We start from the raw sequence: 18949 nt of genomic DNA, 5'->3' as shown, positions 1-18949 counted from the left end.
CTTGAAGTTTCTTTTGAAGTTCTTTGACACATTTCAAATATTTGTTTTTTATAATTTTGTATTACTTTCTTAAAGTTCACTTATTTATTTTAATAACATTTCATAGTCACCTTGCCTTTGTTTTAAAATACATAGCTGATTTTTACGTTAACATACACCGAGTTGCCGTCATCGTCTATTTCAATATTCGTGTGAAATTTGATCTATCACATGCGAAGCACACTTAATAAACATATATTTTAACAATGCATTTATACTTGGTATGGATTTTTTCATTTAATGACAACTACACTATACAAACACATTTGACGTAAACGCGGGAGCGAAATATATGTGTTGATTTTTTGGCTATCAAATAACTAATGAAACATTAAAAATATATCACTATCAAATATAGAAGGAGTAATCTACTGTATACACCTCACACATTATCTATAAAAGTACAAGATTAAGTATAATTTTTTATTTTTAAAAGTTATTAGTCTACTTCCATTTAATGAAAACAAAAGTACAGTTCTATAACATTTTTTTTTCCTTTGAAATCGTATGAATTTAACTTTTTTTAAATGAAAACATAAATGCTTAAAAATAAGAAAATTTTCAAACTAAAAAAATTACTATTTAACATAACAACTTTTGTATTATTTTAAAAGATGTAAGTATTTTTACATAGTGAAGAGAAGAACGATTTAAAAATGCTTAAAGATATAAATTAACTGACCTACTTTTCATTTCTATCCACTAGTGTTAATAATTTTCGAAATACTGGTTTAAAAATTACTATTAACCTGTTGTTTCATTTGTTAGACCACTTACTTATTTGTTAGCTAGTTAAGCATGTATGTTTCCTTTTTATTTCTGAGTAAGAACGTGTATTTTCAGTTACTGACTTAGGATTCCATTTGACTTTTTCGCTATCATTCAACATTCATTACAGTTGGCAAAGCCTTAAAAATTTTAGGATTTTTAAAGCGTCATACTAGCATTTTCACCTCCCCACAATGTTTATGTTCCCTCTACTTTACCCTCGTTCGCCTCATTTTAAAATACGGTGTGGTTATATGGCATCCATACTTAGCTAGAGATCAATTCCAAATTAAAAGAGTACAAAACAGTCTCTTATCGTATGCCGCTTATTTGCTTAAAATTGCTCATCCCCATGATTACTCCATTATTTGATCCACCCTAGTACCCCTACTCCTGCTTCCAAACGAGTTGATGTTGACCTTTTTTTTTATCAATGCTCTCCTTAATGGTTTAATTGATGCAACAAACCTTTCGCCCTCTATATCCTTTCGTGTTACATCCTATTCCACTAGGTATCACTTTCATGTTCCCCTTAACCTCTTACAATAACAATACTTCTCTACATAGAATACTTAACAATTCATAGTTTTTGGTCACATCTACTTCTTATATAATAATTTTTCTTTTGATATTTAAACCTAATTTTAAAAATTATTATTATCATTATTTTGTTGTTATTATACAATTTTTATAATAATTATTATATATATATATAGATGTTATTAGAGATATTTAATATAGATTATCATGTATATTATTTTTGTAAATTGTCTTTTTGGCGTTCGATAATCAAATAGATAAATAATAGGAATTAACCTAATTAAGAAAATGACTGGCTGATAACAACTTTTGGACCATTACTTTGGAAGTTATTCTCATTTAAATACATAAGCGAGACGAAGAGTAGGCCGAAAATTACTAGTGATAAAAATATGTGATAACGGTAACATTGTTCCCAAAGTACGTATCCATGATTTTTCAATAATTTTTTGTAGGTTATTGAATTAAATATTTTTAATATTGAAAATTAAAAAAAAAAAAAAATCTATCAATATTGTAATTATTATTTGGTAATAATTATTATAACTAATGGTTAATTATACAAAAAAGTTTGATCTAATCATTGTAGCTAATTTTTTTTTTTTTTGCTTTATAAATCTAAGTAATTTGTATATATGACATAGGATTGATTTCAACTTGGGTATGTTTTTATAATATTCCATAAACACTTTGAAAATAGTCAAGTACAGAGCATACTATGTTATTTTATTTTAATAGTCTTGGAAAGAAAACATATTTACTTTTAGATTCCGTTTAATAACATTTTTGACAACCGTGATGGCAATAGCAGCTATGGTCAAAACAAAATACTGCCAATTCCTACGAGACCAACGTTATAATATAATTGTGTACACAACGTACTATGTTTCACTTTGTAATAACATATATATATATACAAACATAAAAATTTAATAATATATATATTTAGATGAAATATTATTATACTGGTAAAAACACAAAATTACATTTAAAATATGTATAATAAAGGTTAATCTGTAAAATAATCAGTTTTCCTTTTGAAAATATCGTATAAAGTTTATTTTAACATTAATTTGAAAAAACTTAATGTAATATTTAATACTTTTTCGTGTATGATGATTCAAATAACACAAAGTGTAAAATTTGAAATAAACCCATTTTATTAATAAAATATTAAAGAAGTAGCCAAAGCTAAAAAAATTATGTAACGATGTGTCGATTTTTAAATTTTTTTTTTTAATGAAAGATCTAAACGACGTTATCCTAGGAATATTATTTGTGAAAATAAGAAAAATATTTTAGCACACCGTTAGAGTTTAAATTTTTTATTAAAAACGCTAGTTTTTTTTTTAAATTATGAATTTTTACCAAGCCTGCCCCAAGAAATATTCTAATGATATCTTAAAAAATTCGTTGAAATCTGTTACTTTTTTTTTCAGCTCTCCAGACTGCACCACCCAAATTTCTTGCACCACTTTTCTCCATGAAAATGATTGTTTTTCCTTTCACTTTTATACCAATGTAATTTAACGTACCGTAGTCTCGTTAGACTGCCAGAGAACCAGGTCTGTGTTGAAGCCCCAAGAAGGAGAAACCTAGTAAATATACATTATATTATTGATATAAACAAAAATGTTACATAATTAGTTAATATTTTACATATTTATTAGGTAAATAAAATATATGTTTAGACTATATTATAGCTATAACAATAACTTTCATTATATTAAAACTGCGTGGTTGGATATTATAAGCCCTTGTTAATTTTGAATACAGTGTTTTTTTTAGATAGTTCTCCAGAAAAAATTTGAAATATAGTAAAGAAATATCAAATATTTCAAAAATTTTATTTTGATATCACAGTTGACGACCAAAAATCACCAGATAATAGTCAATACAGTATTAATTGTTTAAATTCATAATAGAAAAAGTAAAATAGCAGAGAGAAATTTATTACTGTTCTGCGAATTCATCAAGGATGATGATATGAACAACAGTTTTTTATTTAAATGTGTATATGATTAACTTTTGTGTAACTTTTTGTGTGTTTACTATATTGCTGACAATTATAATTAATATAATTAAGTACAAAAGTGATGATTATCAAAAAATTGAATTATTTTTGTTATAATATAAATGACCTCCCACGATTTTTTCAAATGGGCCTCGAAAAAAGTTTTCGTAAAGAAACATTGATAAAATAGTTATGAATATTGTCATATTTATTTGAAAAGTTTGTTTGTATTAACAGTAATATACGCATTTATATTAAAAAAAATTAATACTCATACAAAATTCTACTAGTATTACATTTTTGGAGACTCTAATTTTTCTATTTAAAAGTGTCTTTTGAAAAGCACAAAAAATTAGTTCTAATATTAATTTCAGCTATTACATTGGCATCCCTGATTATTATAAAGATCACTTACCAAAGTATTTTTGTCAAACACTTGTATACAACGGTCTAATAATGACTTATAGTAATTAAGACTACATTTATCAAGTAACAAGCAATCTACTATGGCTATAGTTTGATTGACCTTAAAAGTAGTTTTTTTTTTTATAGCGCATTAAAAAATTATCAAAAAATATTGATTTTGATTTCTTAGAGAAATGTTAAAAGAAATTCAAGTCTTTTACAAGTTTGAATATATGTGTTTCATTATGCTCGAATTCACTCAGTTCAACCCTCATGATCATTTTTAGTTAATAAACCAGTAGAAAGTTGTATGAGGTCAGCATATTTTTTTTAATTTTTCATCTTAGAACTCCAAGATACCATAAGACGTTGAGTGTGGGCGCGAGAAAAAACGGATCTTTCAATGATAAAAGAAGTTCGATTTATTGTACTCGAGGGTACAAAAATTGTAAATACTGCGCTGCCAATACATCTTATCTCCCTCGACGCTCAACTATGACTATCACGTCAATTTGTGGAGAAATATTGCCATTAGTATTCCTTAGTATTTCAGCAGTAACATGTTTTATTGATGCTATGATATTACTTAAAACAGAATTTTAATGGCTAAATGTCTGCATAAAGTCAAGAACACATAGTTCAAATTTTATAACTATTTGTCACCATTTTTAGTTGTCGTATTTTGAGTTCTATATATTTTAAAGTCTTAAAGCAATTAAAACTGTCTGAGAAATTTAATAATCTAGATTATCTTTCAAAGGAATAATTCATTAAAATTTACTGAGTTTTGACAGACTAACTTAAATTCACAATGAATTACACGTGTCAATAATTAAGATTTGGTAAGTATTATGTATCATTCTTACGAAAATCCTTAATAAATTATTTATATTGATGTTATTTTAATGAATAAAGCTTCAAGAAACTAATTACTAGTGATGAATAATGATATCCATATCGAATTTAGTATTTCTTCGGAAGATTGACAAAATATTAATTAAATTAGTTAATGACATTGTGGTGAAATATAAATTCCAAAAAATTAGGGTTTTCATTGTTGACAGTTTAATGAAATTATATTAAGAACATTAATATAAAAGCCTAATAAGATATCACGAAATAAAGTTAATCTAGTATAGATTCCTAAAATTAAAATAATGAGTAAAAACACATAAATCGCCAAAAACCTGATTAAATTATTATAGTTAAATAACAAGTTCATTATTAAAAATGAAATTTACTGATCAGTATTAATTAATAACGTATTAAATATAAAATATTTTGTATATGAGTAAGCATCAACACCTGCCATCAAAAGAATTTAGTAGTTTATAACAATAGTTCGTGATACTTAATTATATAATACTTAATTTAGTATTTTAGTATGGAACATCTTATTAAAAAATTTTAAAAACCTTTTCAGTTACCTAAGATATTAAGAAATCAAGACGTTCATGGAAGCTGTTTGATAAATTACCAAATGTCTTTCTATTGCTGTTATTAATATCTAAAGTTACGATCAGATGATTTTTTAAATTATGAATGTGATAGAAAAACACAATTTCAAGTAATTATTTATATATATTGGAATTATTACTTATAGTTTTATTTGTTAAAATACATAATCAACAATAAATAAACAAACTTTTATAACTTTTCTATGTAATAAAAATTAAATTTACTCATTTTCATCTATAGTACTTTTTTAAAATTATTTACATTTTTTTAAACATTGTTTGCAATTTTCAATCAACGACATTCCACGGGTATTGAACATTGATTTATAAACGCCAATATAACCGGCTGACCTGTGTCTTTTCCTAATTTATTTGAGAGCCAACTCAAAGCGACGCTGTAAAATTGAAAAATGTATTATTTAAATTTTTTTATGATGTTAAAGCAAGAAGAAAGCCAATGTGTAAAAAGATTTCATAAAAAAATATATTCTTGAATAAAAATTATTCATTTTGAATTTTTTATACGAATATTATTTTGAAATTGAATAATATACTTTCTAAAGTTATTTAATGTATTGTATTTCAAAATTTTGATTATATTATGTTTAATTAAATCATACAAAAGCTTTAATATATAGTATTAACATTTGTTATAAAGTGTTTTTATAAAATAAGGAATTTTCTTATAATTTTATTTTTCTACATATACATGTATACTTGAAATAAAATACTGCTAATCGAAAAACTTTATTTTTTTTCAAAGACGTTAAATAGAATGACGCACGCTTTTTTTCATTATAATAAGACATACTTCCACGCAGGTAGCAGTGTTGAGCTAAAATTTATCCCAGAATTAATTAGCTTTTTAGACTTTTGACATATTTTTTTAGCTAGTCCGCAATCTGCTGTTTCTCCATCAACAGATGCGATTAAATTATCAACACCTTTCACCACAGTCCAGGCTAATTCATCAATCTCTAACATTGGCAGGTTTAACTGCCTACCATTTCTAGAAACGGAGGATCCTAAAGATGACGCAGGACTCATCATTAATGTGGCGCCAATATTAGGTGTCTAAAAACAAAACCTTAATTAATTATAATTATAAAATAATTGACATATTCTAGCTGTAATCGTAAGCAAATAAAATATTTATGTCTAATGACGTGGAGCTTTCAGCTACTAATTGAGAAACTATATAGAAGGTTTCATTTTAATATTATAATATTCATTTATGGTTTCTTTAATATTATAAATAATATTAGTGTAGGGTTGTTATTTAGAACATTATTTATCGTAAATATTGAATAATAAAAATACAATATTAATGTTATATGTTTTTTAGTATCAGGAAACATAACTAAAAAAAAAATTAAAAGAAAATGCTCCATGTAAAATAACGAATCAACTTATAGATATATTTTCACATAAATTATATTCAAATATAATATAATGTTATTCTAATTATTTACTTACACTCATAGCATCCATAACTAAATTCATGACAAAAGTACCGAATCCAAGAAATGCTATCGCAGTAAGAACAAGATCATACAAATCGGATGCTGTTAGACTTTGACGAACTCCATTATTGCTATTATTGTTATTATTGCTATTATTGCTATTATTGCTACCCTCGTTTGAATCATTAGCTGAACTATCACCTAATTCGTCTGCTTGTGAAATTACAGGGCTTTTCGTGGGAACTAAAATTATACGGCTCAATAATTAAAAGTTACATCGCAAATGATAATATAAAAAGGTTGATTCACTTATCATGAACAACTTAATTAGTCAAAAAATAAAATTAATATTAACAATTTTTTTATTTGTCTTTTCTACTTCAATATTTCTCTTGATTTTTCATTCATAAAATTTTTGTTTAGCTCTTACACTTCATAAGTCTTTCAATTTAAAATGTTCAAATGATAACACATATAATTAACTAGCTAATTTAATAAATAATGACCTAATTAAAAATTGACTGATTGACATATTTATATCTAGGTTAGAGGAAGAGTAAAACCGAAAAATGTCTAGTGATAACAAATACGCTATTCATCTCCAGTCAATACTTTTTATCGTTAATAATTTTAAAAATACTGATCAAAAAGTTATTTTCTTAATTAGATCTTTTTATAATTTATAAGCTTGTTAGATGAACATAATAAACACAAATAAAAAAATTATTAATATTATTTTTGGTTTTCTATTAATTTAGTAGTTCATAGTAAAAGAATCATCCTCTAAAATACTTAATTGTAATGTCTAATTTTAACAAAAAAATTTTTTTTTTAAACCTCTACAAAATTTAACTAAAGTAAACTTTTCAATTATTATTTTATGAAAAAAATATTTAATACCTTATAATACTGAATTTTTTGAGCGTTTTTTTTTTTTTTATTATTTACCAAATGTTATTAAGACAATCATTTAACACAATTATAAAAATATATTAAAACTATTTATTAAACTTTGAAAATAATATTAATATTTTCTTAGTAAAAAATTAAGCAAAATAAAAATTATTTTTAACAATATTACTTTAATAATTCAAATAACTTACTTGCTGTTGTTAAGGTAGGAATTTGTGGGTTTGGTTGTCCGAAATAACCATTAAAATTGGTCATTGGGAAACTATTAGCTATATTTGGAGGTCCATATGACATTGGGGGCATTTGTGGAGGGCCATAATAAATAGGTAAATTAGGAGGCTGCATTCTATCTGTATTATTAACGTTATTATACATATTTTGATCATTGAAAGGTACGGATTGACTTTGAATGAACTCAATACTAGATGATCCACTAGGGTTCAAAATGGGATCTATAGAAATAAAACAATTCAATTATGTCAAATTGAGTGGTTATACATAAAATACAAGGACAAATTTAAGTGTTAAATTTACATTTATTTTAAGTATATTAGTATTTGTTTTTGACATTCTTACTATAAATATTTTATATTTATAATTTATAAAAATAGTGTTTTTATTTAAAAAACTAAAAAATTAATTAAAAATCGAGATTTTATGCTATCTTTTATAGATTTGTATGTAATCTCGTTTTTAATTTTTTTTTTTTATAATTTTTGGAGTTATTTAAAAAAGACCCAGGTACAACCTAGTATAGGTGCAATATTCTTTCTTATAATAAGTGATACTATTAATACTAGCCACTTGATTTCTCTAAAATAATACTTATTTAAAAAAAAATAATTTTGTTATATTTTATTCTTTAAAAAATAATAAATAAATAAAAGTATTTCAAAAAATACTAATTAAATTTCGTGTTAAAATATTAATAACTATCAAAATTTATAGTCAAATTTTGCACACTTATCCATTAAACAAAAAAGTATTTATGGAAAATAATGACATTTGTCTTTTCATATAATTTGAGCTCACATAACACAAATTTAATTGTATTAATAGAAGTTATTTTAAATCTGATGTTATTACAACTGTCTTCATTAATTTTAAAATATTACCTTCGAATGACAGATGCGAGTTTATAGGGCCACTTTGAATATTCAACTTACTTGTTAAATCATGGTTACCTAAACCTAGAAAATCAAACTGCTACTTAAATAGAATGTAATATTTGTTACTAAATTATAATTAAATAGTTATTTAGTATGGAGTATCAAGTTGCATAATCATATTACTTTCATTGTTTTTTAACTTCAATTTGAAGCCCTGGGGTTGTTCTTGCATTCTGATATTCAAATCATATTCGTCATAAATTTTTTTCATTATTTGAGCTCTGAAAATGAAAAAACCAAATGCAGACATAGTAATAAAAATATTAATTGGAAATTTATGTAACTAATATTTTCAATCCAATAAAAAATGTTTATGAATAGCATTATTACACTATGTTACCAAAATAAAATATAATTAGACTTATTTTCATGAACATTAATAAAATTGAATTTTTTCAATAAAAACTCTAAATTCTGATAAAAAAAATCTCAAACATTTTCTTTTTAATATAATTAATTACAAATCTTCAAATCCCATTTCAATAATAACTGAAAACTCCTAAATGGGGGAAAAAATTTAATTCTTAAGTTTTAAATTGAAATGTTTTTCAACATACTTGTTTAGCCAATTATTATAGACAGCAGAGCCTTGATCAAATCGCATATTTGATATTACATCTGACTCTTTAGAAGAGCTCACTGATCGGCTTTCTTGCATAGAATTTCCAGCAATTTCTTGCAATATCTCTTCTGCTACATACTGTCGACAAAGGTAATCTTGAATTTTTTCCCTTAAAATATTCAGGAATGTTTTTCAAAAATCGTTATTATCAAATGTTACATATAAAGAAAATTATTTCAAAATAAATTTTTTTTTAAATTTTCAAATATTATTATTTTTACAGTTTTTTTATTCTTACTAGCCACCCTTCAAAATAACAATTTTTTCAATACACTTATTATAATATTCAGTCATTTTACTTAAAATTATTCTAAATAGAATTGAAATATTTATTTTAAAAAAATTATCAGAATTGTCTTTGATTTAGTTTTTCATAATGAAAATTCCAGAAATAAAATACTTTTGATAAAAATAACACATTATTAACAATTTTATCTTTCCAGCTACAAAATTTGGACTATTTAATCGTGTTTCTATTAAATTTGTTAAAATTTCTTGGAATATTTTAGTGCTACACCACGGAAACGTATTTTTGCAAAACACTAATAAACTAAATATTTGATCGATTCAACATTTTATAGTTAATGATCTCTAAAATAAGTAAAATAATAAATGTTACTTTGATTTATTTTAGCTTCAATGCGAAGCTGAGAAAGTATTGGTTTTACTATGACGTGTTCTTTTTTTTGTGTCTGTTACCATTTTTTCTGAGCTTTCACCAAACCGATTTCTTTAAACGATTCATCAAAAGATCATAAATCTTATCTATTCAAAGACATTACCCTCAAAAATTGGAAAAATTTCCCTCGTTCCCCGTAAATGGGGGAAACCTTCAAAAAAAAATACAAATTTTAAAATCGCTAATTCTCGAAATTTTTTCAATTTTTTTTACTTAAAACTGCCATAACTTTTTCAAAAATGAACAAATCAATATAATTTTTTTTTTATAGATGCTTGATGTCCTTACCTATCATTTAATATATTTTTATTTTATAAATCTGACCTTCTACATGCCCGCAGGGGAATTCAAAATGACAACTTTTTCACAAAAAATTTACTTTTACAACTTAACTTTTGAAAGTGTTTCAGAAAGTCTAATACTTTTATATATATATTAAATTAAAGCTAATGAAATGTACTTTATTATGGAAAAAAAAATCGGACTTTATTTTATCTTTATGGTGAAAATGGCTACGGAATGCTATTTTTGTGTAAAAATTATCGATTTTTTTTTACATTTTTAACTTCATAACGTTATAACTCTTTGAAAAGTATATAGATCAACACAATTTTTTTATGATAAATAATATTTTATCCCTTTTTCATTCGACATGCTTTAAATTTTTTTAAATTAAACATCATCTAAAGATTTGCATCGAAGCGTTTTTTATAACAGTGATTTTAATCACTGTCAGATATCATTATACTTGACCCAACTATGACATATCACCACTGTGCCGCGACCCCCCTGTGCTAGTTTTATTATTTATGAGTCTCTTTTTATGATGACTCAATAAATAATAGATGACTTAATATTATTTAGTTTTTATTAAAAGATAATTAACGTTATTGCGCGCAATTGAGGTCTGTTTGACAAACTGTAATCGCGTTTTGGTGAAATAAAATATAATAAACTGATTTTAACAAACGTTATATATTATACAAAGTAAACAGTATCATAATATTTTACCAAAAAAAGTACATATGCAAAATTAATTTACGATGGGTAATATCTTAATATGCAATATGATATGTACACTACAAACAATTAATACTTAGGTTCCCAACTGAGGTCCACATTTAAAATCGGGTCCATGATGGCAACTATATTAAGTTGGAGGTTTGGTTTCTTATTCAGGCGTTTGCCGTATTTTTTTTTTTACCATAAAGAATCAGCCGAACGCCTGCGTTAGAGACGACTACCCGGGCCAGTCTAGGGGGACCGAGGTATTGGTTTTTGCCAGCACCGTGTATGTACCTTTTTTTTGTTTTTTTTTTTATGTTTTTGTGTGGCATGATTTATATAATCCCAAACCTGTGCATAGTTCTACCCTACCTCAAAGCAATTCGTAGCCCCTCTGACCTAACGGGGAAGGGCACGTTGTGTTGTGATTCAGTTCTTGATTAGTTTCGGGCTAGACAAATCGTCAATAATTCAACTTTTTTCTCTTCAGATATAAGCGCTTATGCAAGCTATGATACTTTTGACAGAAACAATATAAGCCTACAACTAATATTCAACATAAAAATATTTTGTATATTTCTATCATTTTCGTCATTACGAGACTTATTTAATACCATAAAATTACGGTAAGAAAATGTTCGTAAAATGTTTATTTTTATTGTATAAATTTAAAAGAAACATTGTTTATTATGTTAAAAATGTAGAATAATTTTAATGTAATCTGCACAAAGTGTAAATTGACTTTTTTAAGTTTACAATTACAATATTAGCTATACTGATGTAGTTCAAACATTATATGAAATATGATATTTTGTTATCTTAAAAAAATGTTTAGTTAAAGTTTCAATAGTGATTAAAATACGACGCTTAATCTTGGCAAGTTCTTAATATATACAAAGTATTGCTGTCAAAAGTTTAACCTCATGGTTTCTACACAGAATATTATATTACTATTCTTATCAAACCTGTGAAAACTCATTGTCATCAAAGCGTCGTTCAAATTTCCAGCCACAACTGAAACGTTGGACACAGTTGTATAGTTGTGGTTTAGGTTGTCATCAGTAACCACACCGTCCGTTACTGTTACATCAGTTAAACCTATTTCTTCTATAACCATTTTTTCTGGAAAAGAAAATCCCTGCATTTCATAACATTGTACAGTAGCAAAGGTGACAATGACGATACACCAAGTTGTCGACAGCATTTCGAAACTAACTGACATACGTTCTAATATGAAATCATCGACCAAGCGATTCCCATAACTTAACCGTATGCCCAGCGACCGGAAAATTTAACTACATGTCACAAGTATCACGGATAATGTCATGATACTAAGATGAAAAATTACATGTTTTGACAACAAGATGAAGGTCACGCACTTCTACATATTTTAAAAATTGTGTTGTTAAATTTTTATGTGTATATTTTTAGTAATGAAAAATATGTATTCTTTGTTTTCATGCTATTTTAGATAAGTTAATTTATAAAGTTAAATACTACAGCTATAAAACTTAACCTTTAGTACTCAAATCATTTTGTGTATTATTACACTTTGACAGCTCACACTATTAGCTGTTTAGTTTTTTATTTGAATTTTAACAAATTATTCTGTATATTATTTTTCGATTTATGAATGTTTTTTTTTAATTAAGTAAAATTAGTTTTGAAAGCGTTTTGTAAATTTATGCGGAAAACAATATGAAAACTGTTCAATAGTAAAACGAATTTCACACTATACTTACTTGAAACTAATTACTACGTATTATTTTAAAAAGCGATATCATCTCTATTACAATTATAATAGAGGTTCTAATTATAATTGAAACATAAAAAAAATAAAACTGTTTTCATGTTAACCATAAATCGTGATAATAATATTATTATACCATAATGTTAATTAACTAAATGTAAAGTACAAACATTTAACTTTAATTACTAAATCTCTAAGTACACATTTTCGATTCTGATTAAATGTTATTATTAATATTCACCAGAAAATTTGTAATTAACTTCATATTAATGAAATTCATTATATTTATATATTTGTTATATCACTTCCAATTGAATTCGACTTTTTCGCATAATGCATTTTACTTGTGTAACATCCTATTTAGCACAATCAATTGACATAGATACCTAAATGATTACTAGGGCCAAGTTTATATAAACAATTTTATATTTTATACATAACTATAACAAATTTTTTATTAATTACATTGTTTCTATATCAGCAAAATATTTTGTCACTACTCGCTTTTCTAAAATAGTTATAACTTTCGAAATAATGTGTCTTAAGTTGTCACCGACAAGTCATTTTTTTAGTTAGATTATTTTTTATTATAAACTTGTTAAATTTTTTAATGTTGATAATAATAAAATAAAGATGACACCCTTTTAAGGCATAAAAGATGAATTAAAAAAATATTTTATAGTTGATAAATCAAAATGTATATGAAACTAAAAAACACCTAAACTAATTCACTTAACATAATTATTAATTTAAGAGAGTACGAGTGACTAATTATTAAATAATCCCCCTGTATACAACAATTTTATAACTTTTTATCAACTCTCCGTAGAATTTACAATACTAAATCATTCAATATTAATTTCATACTAAATATTATTACTATAATTAGTATTTATTCATGAATTACATTTATAAATCATTCAATAAAAATTTCATCCACATAAAATTTATGAAAAATAGGATTTACATTTTATTTCACCAAAAGGCGATTACAATTTGTCAAACAGACCGCAATAACGTTAGTTGTCTTTTAATAAAAACTAAATAATATTAAGTCATCTATTATTTATTGAGTCGTCATAAAAATGAGACTCATAAATAATAAACCCAGCACAGGGGGGGTCGGGGTACAGTGGTGATATGTCATAGTTGGGTCAAGTATAACGATATCTGACAGTGATTAAAATCACTGTCATAAAAAAAGCTTCGATGCAAATCTGTAGATAGTGATTAATTTAAAAAAATTGATGGATTAATCCAAAAGCTACATAATCTCCTATTTCCTTATTTATTTCCTGATTACAAGTTTTATGATTTATACGTGTAATATATGAATAAATATATATATATATTTATAATATATAAATATAAAAGGAAAATGATGTTATTTAAAAAAAAGTACGTCGAATGAAAGAGGGATATAAATATTATTTCTTATAAAAAATTGTATTGATCTATAGATTTTTCAAAGAGTTATAACATAATATAGTTAAAAATATTAAATATAAAATCGAGAATTTTCACACAAAAATAGCATTCGGTAGCCATTTTTATAGTAAAGACAAAATAAAGTCCCAATTTTTTTTTTTCATGACAAATGTGATAAAGTATGATAAAGTATATTATATTAGCTTTAATTTAAGATATATATAAAAGTATCAGACTTTCCGAAACACTTTCAAAAGTTAAGTTGAAAAATTAAATTTTTTGTGGAAAAGATGTCATTTTGAATCCTCTCTGGGGGCATGTAAAGGGTCAGATTTATAAAAAAAATATGCATCTATAAACAAAAATTATATTGATCCATACATTTTTCAAAGAGTTATAGCATTAAAAGTTAAAAATATAAAAGAGAATTTTTTTACAAAAATCGTATTTTTTTTTTTTTAATTTTGATGTTTGTTTTCACTATGGAGAAAAAATGAAAAAAAACATCGTAGCAAAATGAATATCTTCTCAGCTAAAAATAAATGTTTATTACTGCGTATCAATTATTTGTAATTTGATTTAATGATCAATGAAGTAAAATTTTTCTGAAACACTAAACTTAAATTGTTTATTTATTTTTATTTTTTTATTATTTTATAAACAATGTACTAATTATAAAAATTTTATTCAAAGCTGCTCGATTAGTAAATTTAATTGCAAATTTATACAACTAAATATTTATGGTTGAATAAATTTATTTATACTTTATCCTACACATCTAATTATATTTGTTTAAAATTTTAAGACATTAATCTTAACTTTATTGTATAGCTACTATTAATGATTAATATTGTTATGCATTTTTTAATAGATTGACTTATTATGACTATTAATATCCATATAGAAATAATTAATTATTAACCAGAAGTATGATAAATTGATACAAGTTATTGTAACGCAAATACTGTACTAATTTATATTGAATATCATTAGTAAAAAATAAAATTACGCAAGTATGTCAATTTCTATTCATAATTTCGACCTATTTAATTTACATCAGCTATTCCATATATATAACTAACGCTCTCCAATTTAAAATCAAAAACATTTATTATTTTACATTAATTTGTTAAAAATTAATACGCTGAATTCAACAAAGTACAATAAACATATTTAAACAAAATAAAACATAAAACATATTATTTACAAAGGATTAAAATTGGCAACGCATTCAAATTATATAGACGTTAATTTTTCTATAAATGTGGCTACTAAAAGCATAAAAGTATTACAATGAAAAGTTAAGCATAATAAAATTATTTTAAACTATTGATACATTAATATTTTCAAAAGAAAAATTCGTTTTGCTTCGTACCATTTGTCTAAAATTTTTTTAATGAAGATATTGTGTATTAAATATAAAACATCTAAAGTTGCAAAAATGTTTATTCAGTATTTATGCATTTTATTTGTAATTACATGAATTTAATAGGAGAAATAATACAATATATAAGTTAATTCTAAACTATTTACAGATCCAAATACATAATTTGTGATGCTACTATAGACGCACAGAATCCAAGAAAAGATGCTGTGTACACTACTGCTGATGTAGATCCAAACAATCTAATAATGGTACCCATAATCATGGAAAGAATGAATTGTGCTACAAACACTGAGGAGCTAACAACGGCAACGTCGGTACCTAATCCTCTAATGTGTTCGGCGGCTTTATCACCTTCATAGATCTCCTCGGATGAAAACTAAAATCAGTCATTATCATCAGTAAACTGTATTTAAGATAGCTAGAATCAAATTCTATATATTAGTCAAATATTTTGAACTATTAATACATTAAAAGGTGTAATGAAATCTTCAGTAAATACTTAATATTATATTATTAATGAGCGAAGAATTTAGGTGCTTATATTTTCATAATAGATCTACTATAATTTCGTATTTAATAATTTGCCTTTTAGATAATATTAATTAAACATTTACCTTATTCGTAGAATGATAGTATGCAATCAAAAGAAATGGCATTGTAAACATAGTAGAATACATGACACCGGCTGCCCATGAAAATAGTATAACACTAAATTTGTGTCCTGTAATTGCCATCATAAACATACCACCGGAATAAAATAGCAAACCACCTACGTAGACTCGCTTCGCCCTATTCTCAAACAATTAAAAACCTATTGCGTGAAAATCGGACACTATTTATTTCAAGACATTTTTTAGTGAATATTATTTAATACTAGGTGTCCACTTTTGATTAACTTAAAAATAAAATTTTTATTGATATTTTTAGAAGTTATATTGCAAGTAACCCTTTATTATAAAATGTATATTTATATACTATACATCATTAAAAGTGAAATTTTCTTAGCTTAATAAAATAGAAAAAAAACTACAAAATTTTATAGAATGCAAATAATTTCAATTTTGTTATGTATGGTATGAAAATAATTAAAACCAATTGTCATGAAATTATAAAATTTGAAAACGCCCAAAAATTCAATATAGGGAAGCTGACTTTACACCACTATGATCCGGTAATAATAATATAATAATATATTATATAAAAAATAAAAATAAATGATAAAATATAATTAATAATATAAATAATATTGTCCTTATCTATAAGGTTTTTTTTTTCTGATCGTCTGAATACAAGACACACAGTAAGTGAATTACTTCTTTCCAGGTGTCCATTAGAACACAGAATATACTATAAAAATACCCTAATTAATTTATATTTACCCGAATTGCTTAATGAGTTTTTCTATAACACTTGAATAACAAGCACATGATAAAGAATACATTGACATACCCATTGATCCGAATCTTACACCTTCTTCATATAACAATTTTTTTTCAGTACCTGGTAAGGCCTAAAATGTGTAATACTAAAATTAATAAATTTTTATGATATTGAAAAATATAGAAAACCTTATAAAATAAATGATGATATATTGAATTAAAGTACAAAAACCCTAAATGTTTGGATCAAGAAATTAACTATTTCTAAAGTTTTATAAAGCCTGACCTCTAAAACCAATCAATATTATTTTTTGAGTACTAATAAAATTGTATAAAAATGTTTTGTAATAATCACACAATTTTTGTGTGGTAAATAAAGTTTGATAATAAATTTTTACTAATTAAATAAAGTCATCGGTCATTAATAAATATATTTTTCTTCTTACCATTGGATCTCCACCAAAAACTGCTTCTCCTACATAGTCAGTGAAATACAATGAGTAACAAACATGCGCCATCCAACAGAACAAATTAGTTAGACAAACTAATTTTATTGAGTTAGGCATTACTATAATAGACTTAAGGTAATGGACAAATGTAGCGTGCTCCTGAAAACAGAAAACAACTTTGGTGAGAATAGCAATCAACACTAACACATGTTTTTCGATTAAATGGTGTATTGAGATGGATTTCACCATTAATAGTACAATTTCTTCTTGGAAAATTTTAAAATAAATAGATTTCACCCTAAATTTAATGAATGTTTTTTACTGTACTAAGAATTAAATATATACTTATACTGTTTACTTAAAATATGACTACCGGTATGAGCAAAGGTTCGTTGTGTTCAATATCATCTGTAATCTCATTCAATGTACCGTATGATTTAAGAGAAATATCAGTCGTCTTAAAGTCTTTATTTTCGTCCTAAGGATACAGTTATCATTGTGAATAAAATAAAATTATGATAATCTTTATTAGCATACTTCATTACTGTCCGAATTGTTTATAACTACTCGAAATTGGTTATACTTTTGTAGTTTCAATGGCATTTCTTTGAAACTAGTTATGGTGTATGTAACACAAACAAGAAATAAAATTGTGACCAGAGTAAATACTGTTTTTACGTGACCACCCATCATTTCACCTAAAAAACATCATCAAAAATAATACATCATTGACAAAATATTATCAAAATAATTCTTCAATATTACCGAATTTCCACGAGTCCCAGTCAACTCCACCAAGGAAATATCCAATACAACCTCCAAGACCCGCCATTACCGTAAAAGTGCTTAGACCTTTAGCGTGATCCTCTATAAATTTTCATCAAAATTTTATCATCTACATTTCATTAATTTAATGCATTGCTCTTAAACGATATACCTGGCACACATATATCTAAAAGATAAGCCCTTGTAGGACTTTGACAAGCATCTGCATTAAAATCCGATAAAACTGTTCCCAATATCGTAAAAAATACAGGCCAAAATTTTGAATTATCCTGGCTAGAATCTCCTTCCACCCAGTGTCCCAATGACTCTCCATTTGGCACCAAAACCATACCTTATTTAATTTTTCATTAATATAGAATTTTTCATGTATCATATTATATCATGTATAATTCATTTTTATTACCCAAAAATACACCACAAGCTAACAGTATAATAAATGGCCGTCGACGCCCAATTGGTAGAGTACATCTGTCACTCAAAGACCCTAATATAGGCGTCACAAAAAAACCAATGCATGGTGATACAGCCCATACAAGTGTCATATGCTGATGATCGACGCCAATTTTCAAAAGTGTCGGAGATACAAACGCTGTTTCTGCAGCATAACAAAATTCTAATCCCATGACAGCTGCAGATATACGAATAAGTTCTCGTCTAGTTTTATTTCTGTAAACAGAAAAATATGTAGATTATTTAT

At 25.2% G+C, this 18949-nt stretch overlaps 2 protein-coding genes across 5 annotated transcripts in view; both read right to left on the bottom strand.

The window, feature by feature from the left end:
* Positions 1–5436: 5436 nt before the first annotated feature.
* On the bottom strand, positions 5437–12278 carry LOC126905199 (homeobox protein 4-like). The gene is made up of 8 exons (XM_050684703.1): positions 12039–12278; positions 9325–9498; positions 8891–8988; positions 8714–8788; positions 7790–8050; positions 6700–6929; positions 6035–6297; positions 5437–5618 (listed from the first exon to the last, which is right to left on the bottom strand). Exons 1-8 carry the CDS (start codon positions 12275–12277, stop codon positions 5516–5518), a joined length of 1443 nt encoding a protein of 480 aa, XP_050540660.1. The 5' UTR covers position 12278; the 3' UTR covers positions 5437–5515.
* Positions 12279–15679: 3401 nt separating this feature from the next.
* LOC126905193 (proton-associated sugar transporter A) overlaps positions 15680–18949 on the bottom strand; it is a 29048-nt gene continuing 25778 nt past the window's right edge. For 3 of the 4 annotated variants that reach the window (XM_050684684.1, XM_050684682.1, XM_050684685.1), the window contains exons 3-11: positions 18656–18918; positions 18404–18583; positions 18232–18333; positions 18004–18164; positions 17840–17944; positions 17464–17625; positions 17018–17148; positions 16253–16427; positions 15680–16014 (exon numbers count right to left, since the gene is read on the bottom strand). In XM_050684684.1, coding sequence (XP_050540641.1) covers positions 15781–16014; positions 16253–16427; positions 17018–17148; positions 17464–17625; positions 17840–17944; positions 18004–18164; positions 18232–18333; positions 18404–18583; positions 18656–18918 — 1513 coding nt within the window. In that variant the 3' untranslated portion in view covers positions 15680–15780. Of the gene's footprint in view, positions 16015–16252; positions 16450–17017; positions 17149–17463; positions 17626–17839; positions 17945–18003; positions 18165–18231; positions 18334–18403; positions 18584–18655; positions 18919–18949 lie in introns of those variants that run through there. The other variant, XM_050684686.1, reaches the window with a different exon arrangement.

This window comes from Daktulosphaira vitifoliae, unplaced genomic scaffold (genome assembly GCF_025091365.1).
Source record: "Daktulosphaira vitifoliae isolate Bord-2020 unplaced genomic scaffold, ASM2509136v1 Scaffold_4, whole genome shotgun sequence".
NCBI classification, from domain to species: Eukaryota; Metazoa; Arthropoda; class Insecta; order Hemiptera; family Phylloxeridae; genus Daktulosphaira; species Daktulosphaira vitifoliae.
The sequence above is the reverse complement of the archived record's forward strand: the minus strand, read 5'-3'. Positions and strand labels throughout refer to the sequence as shown.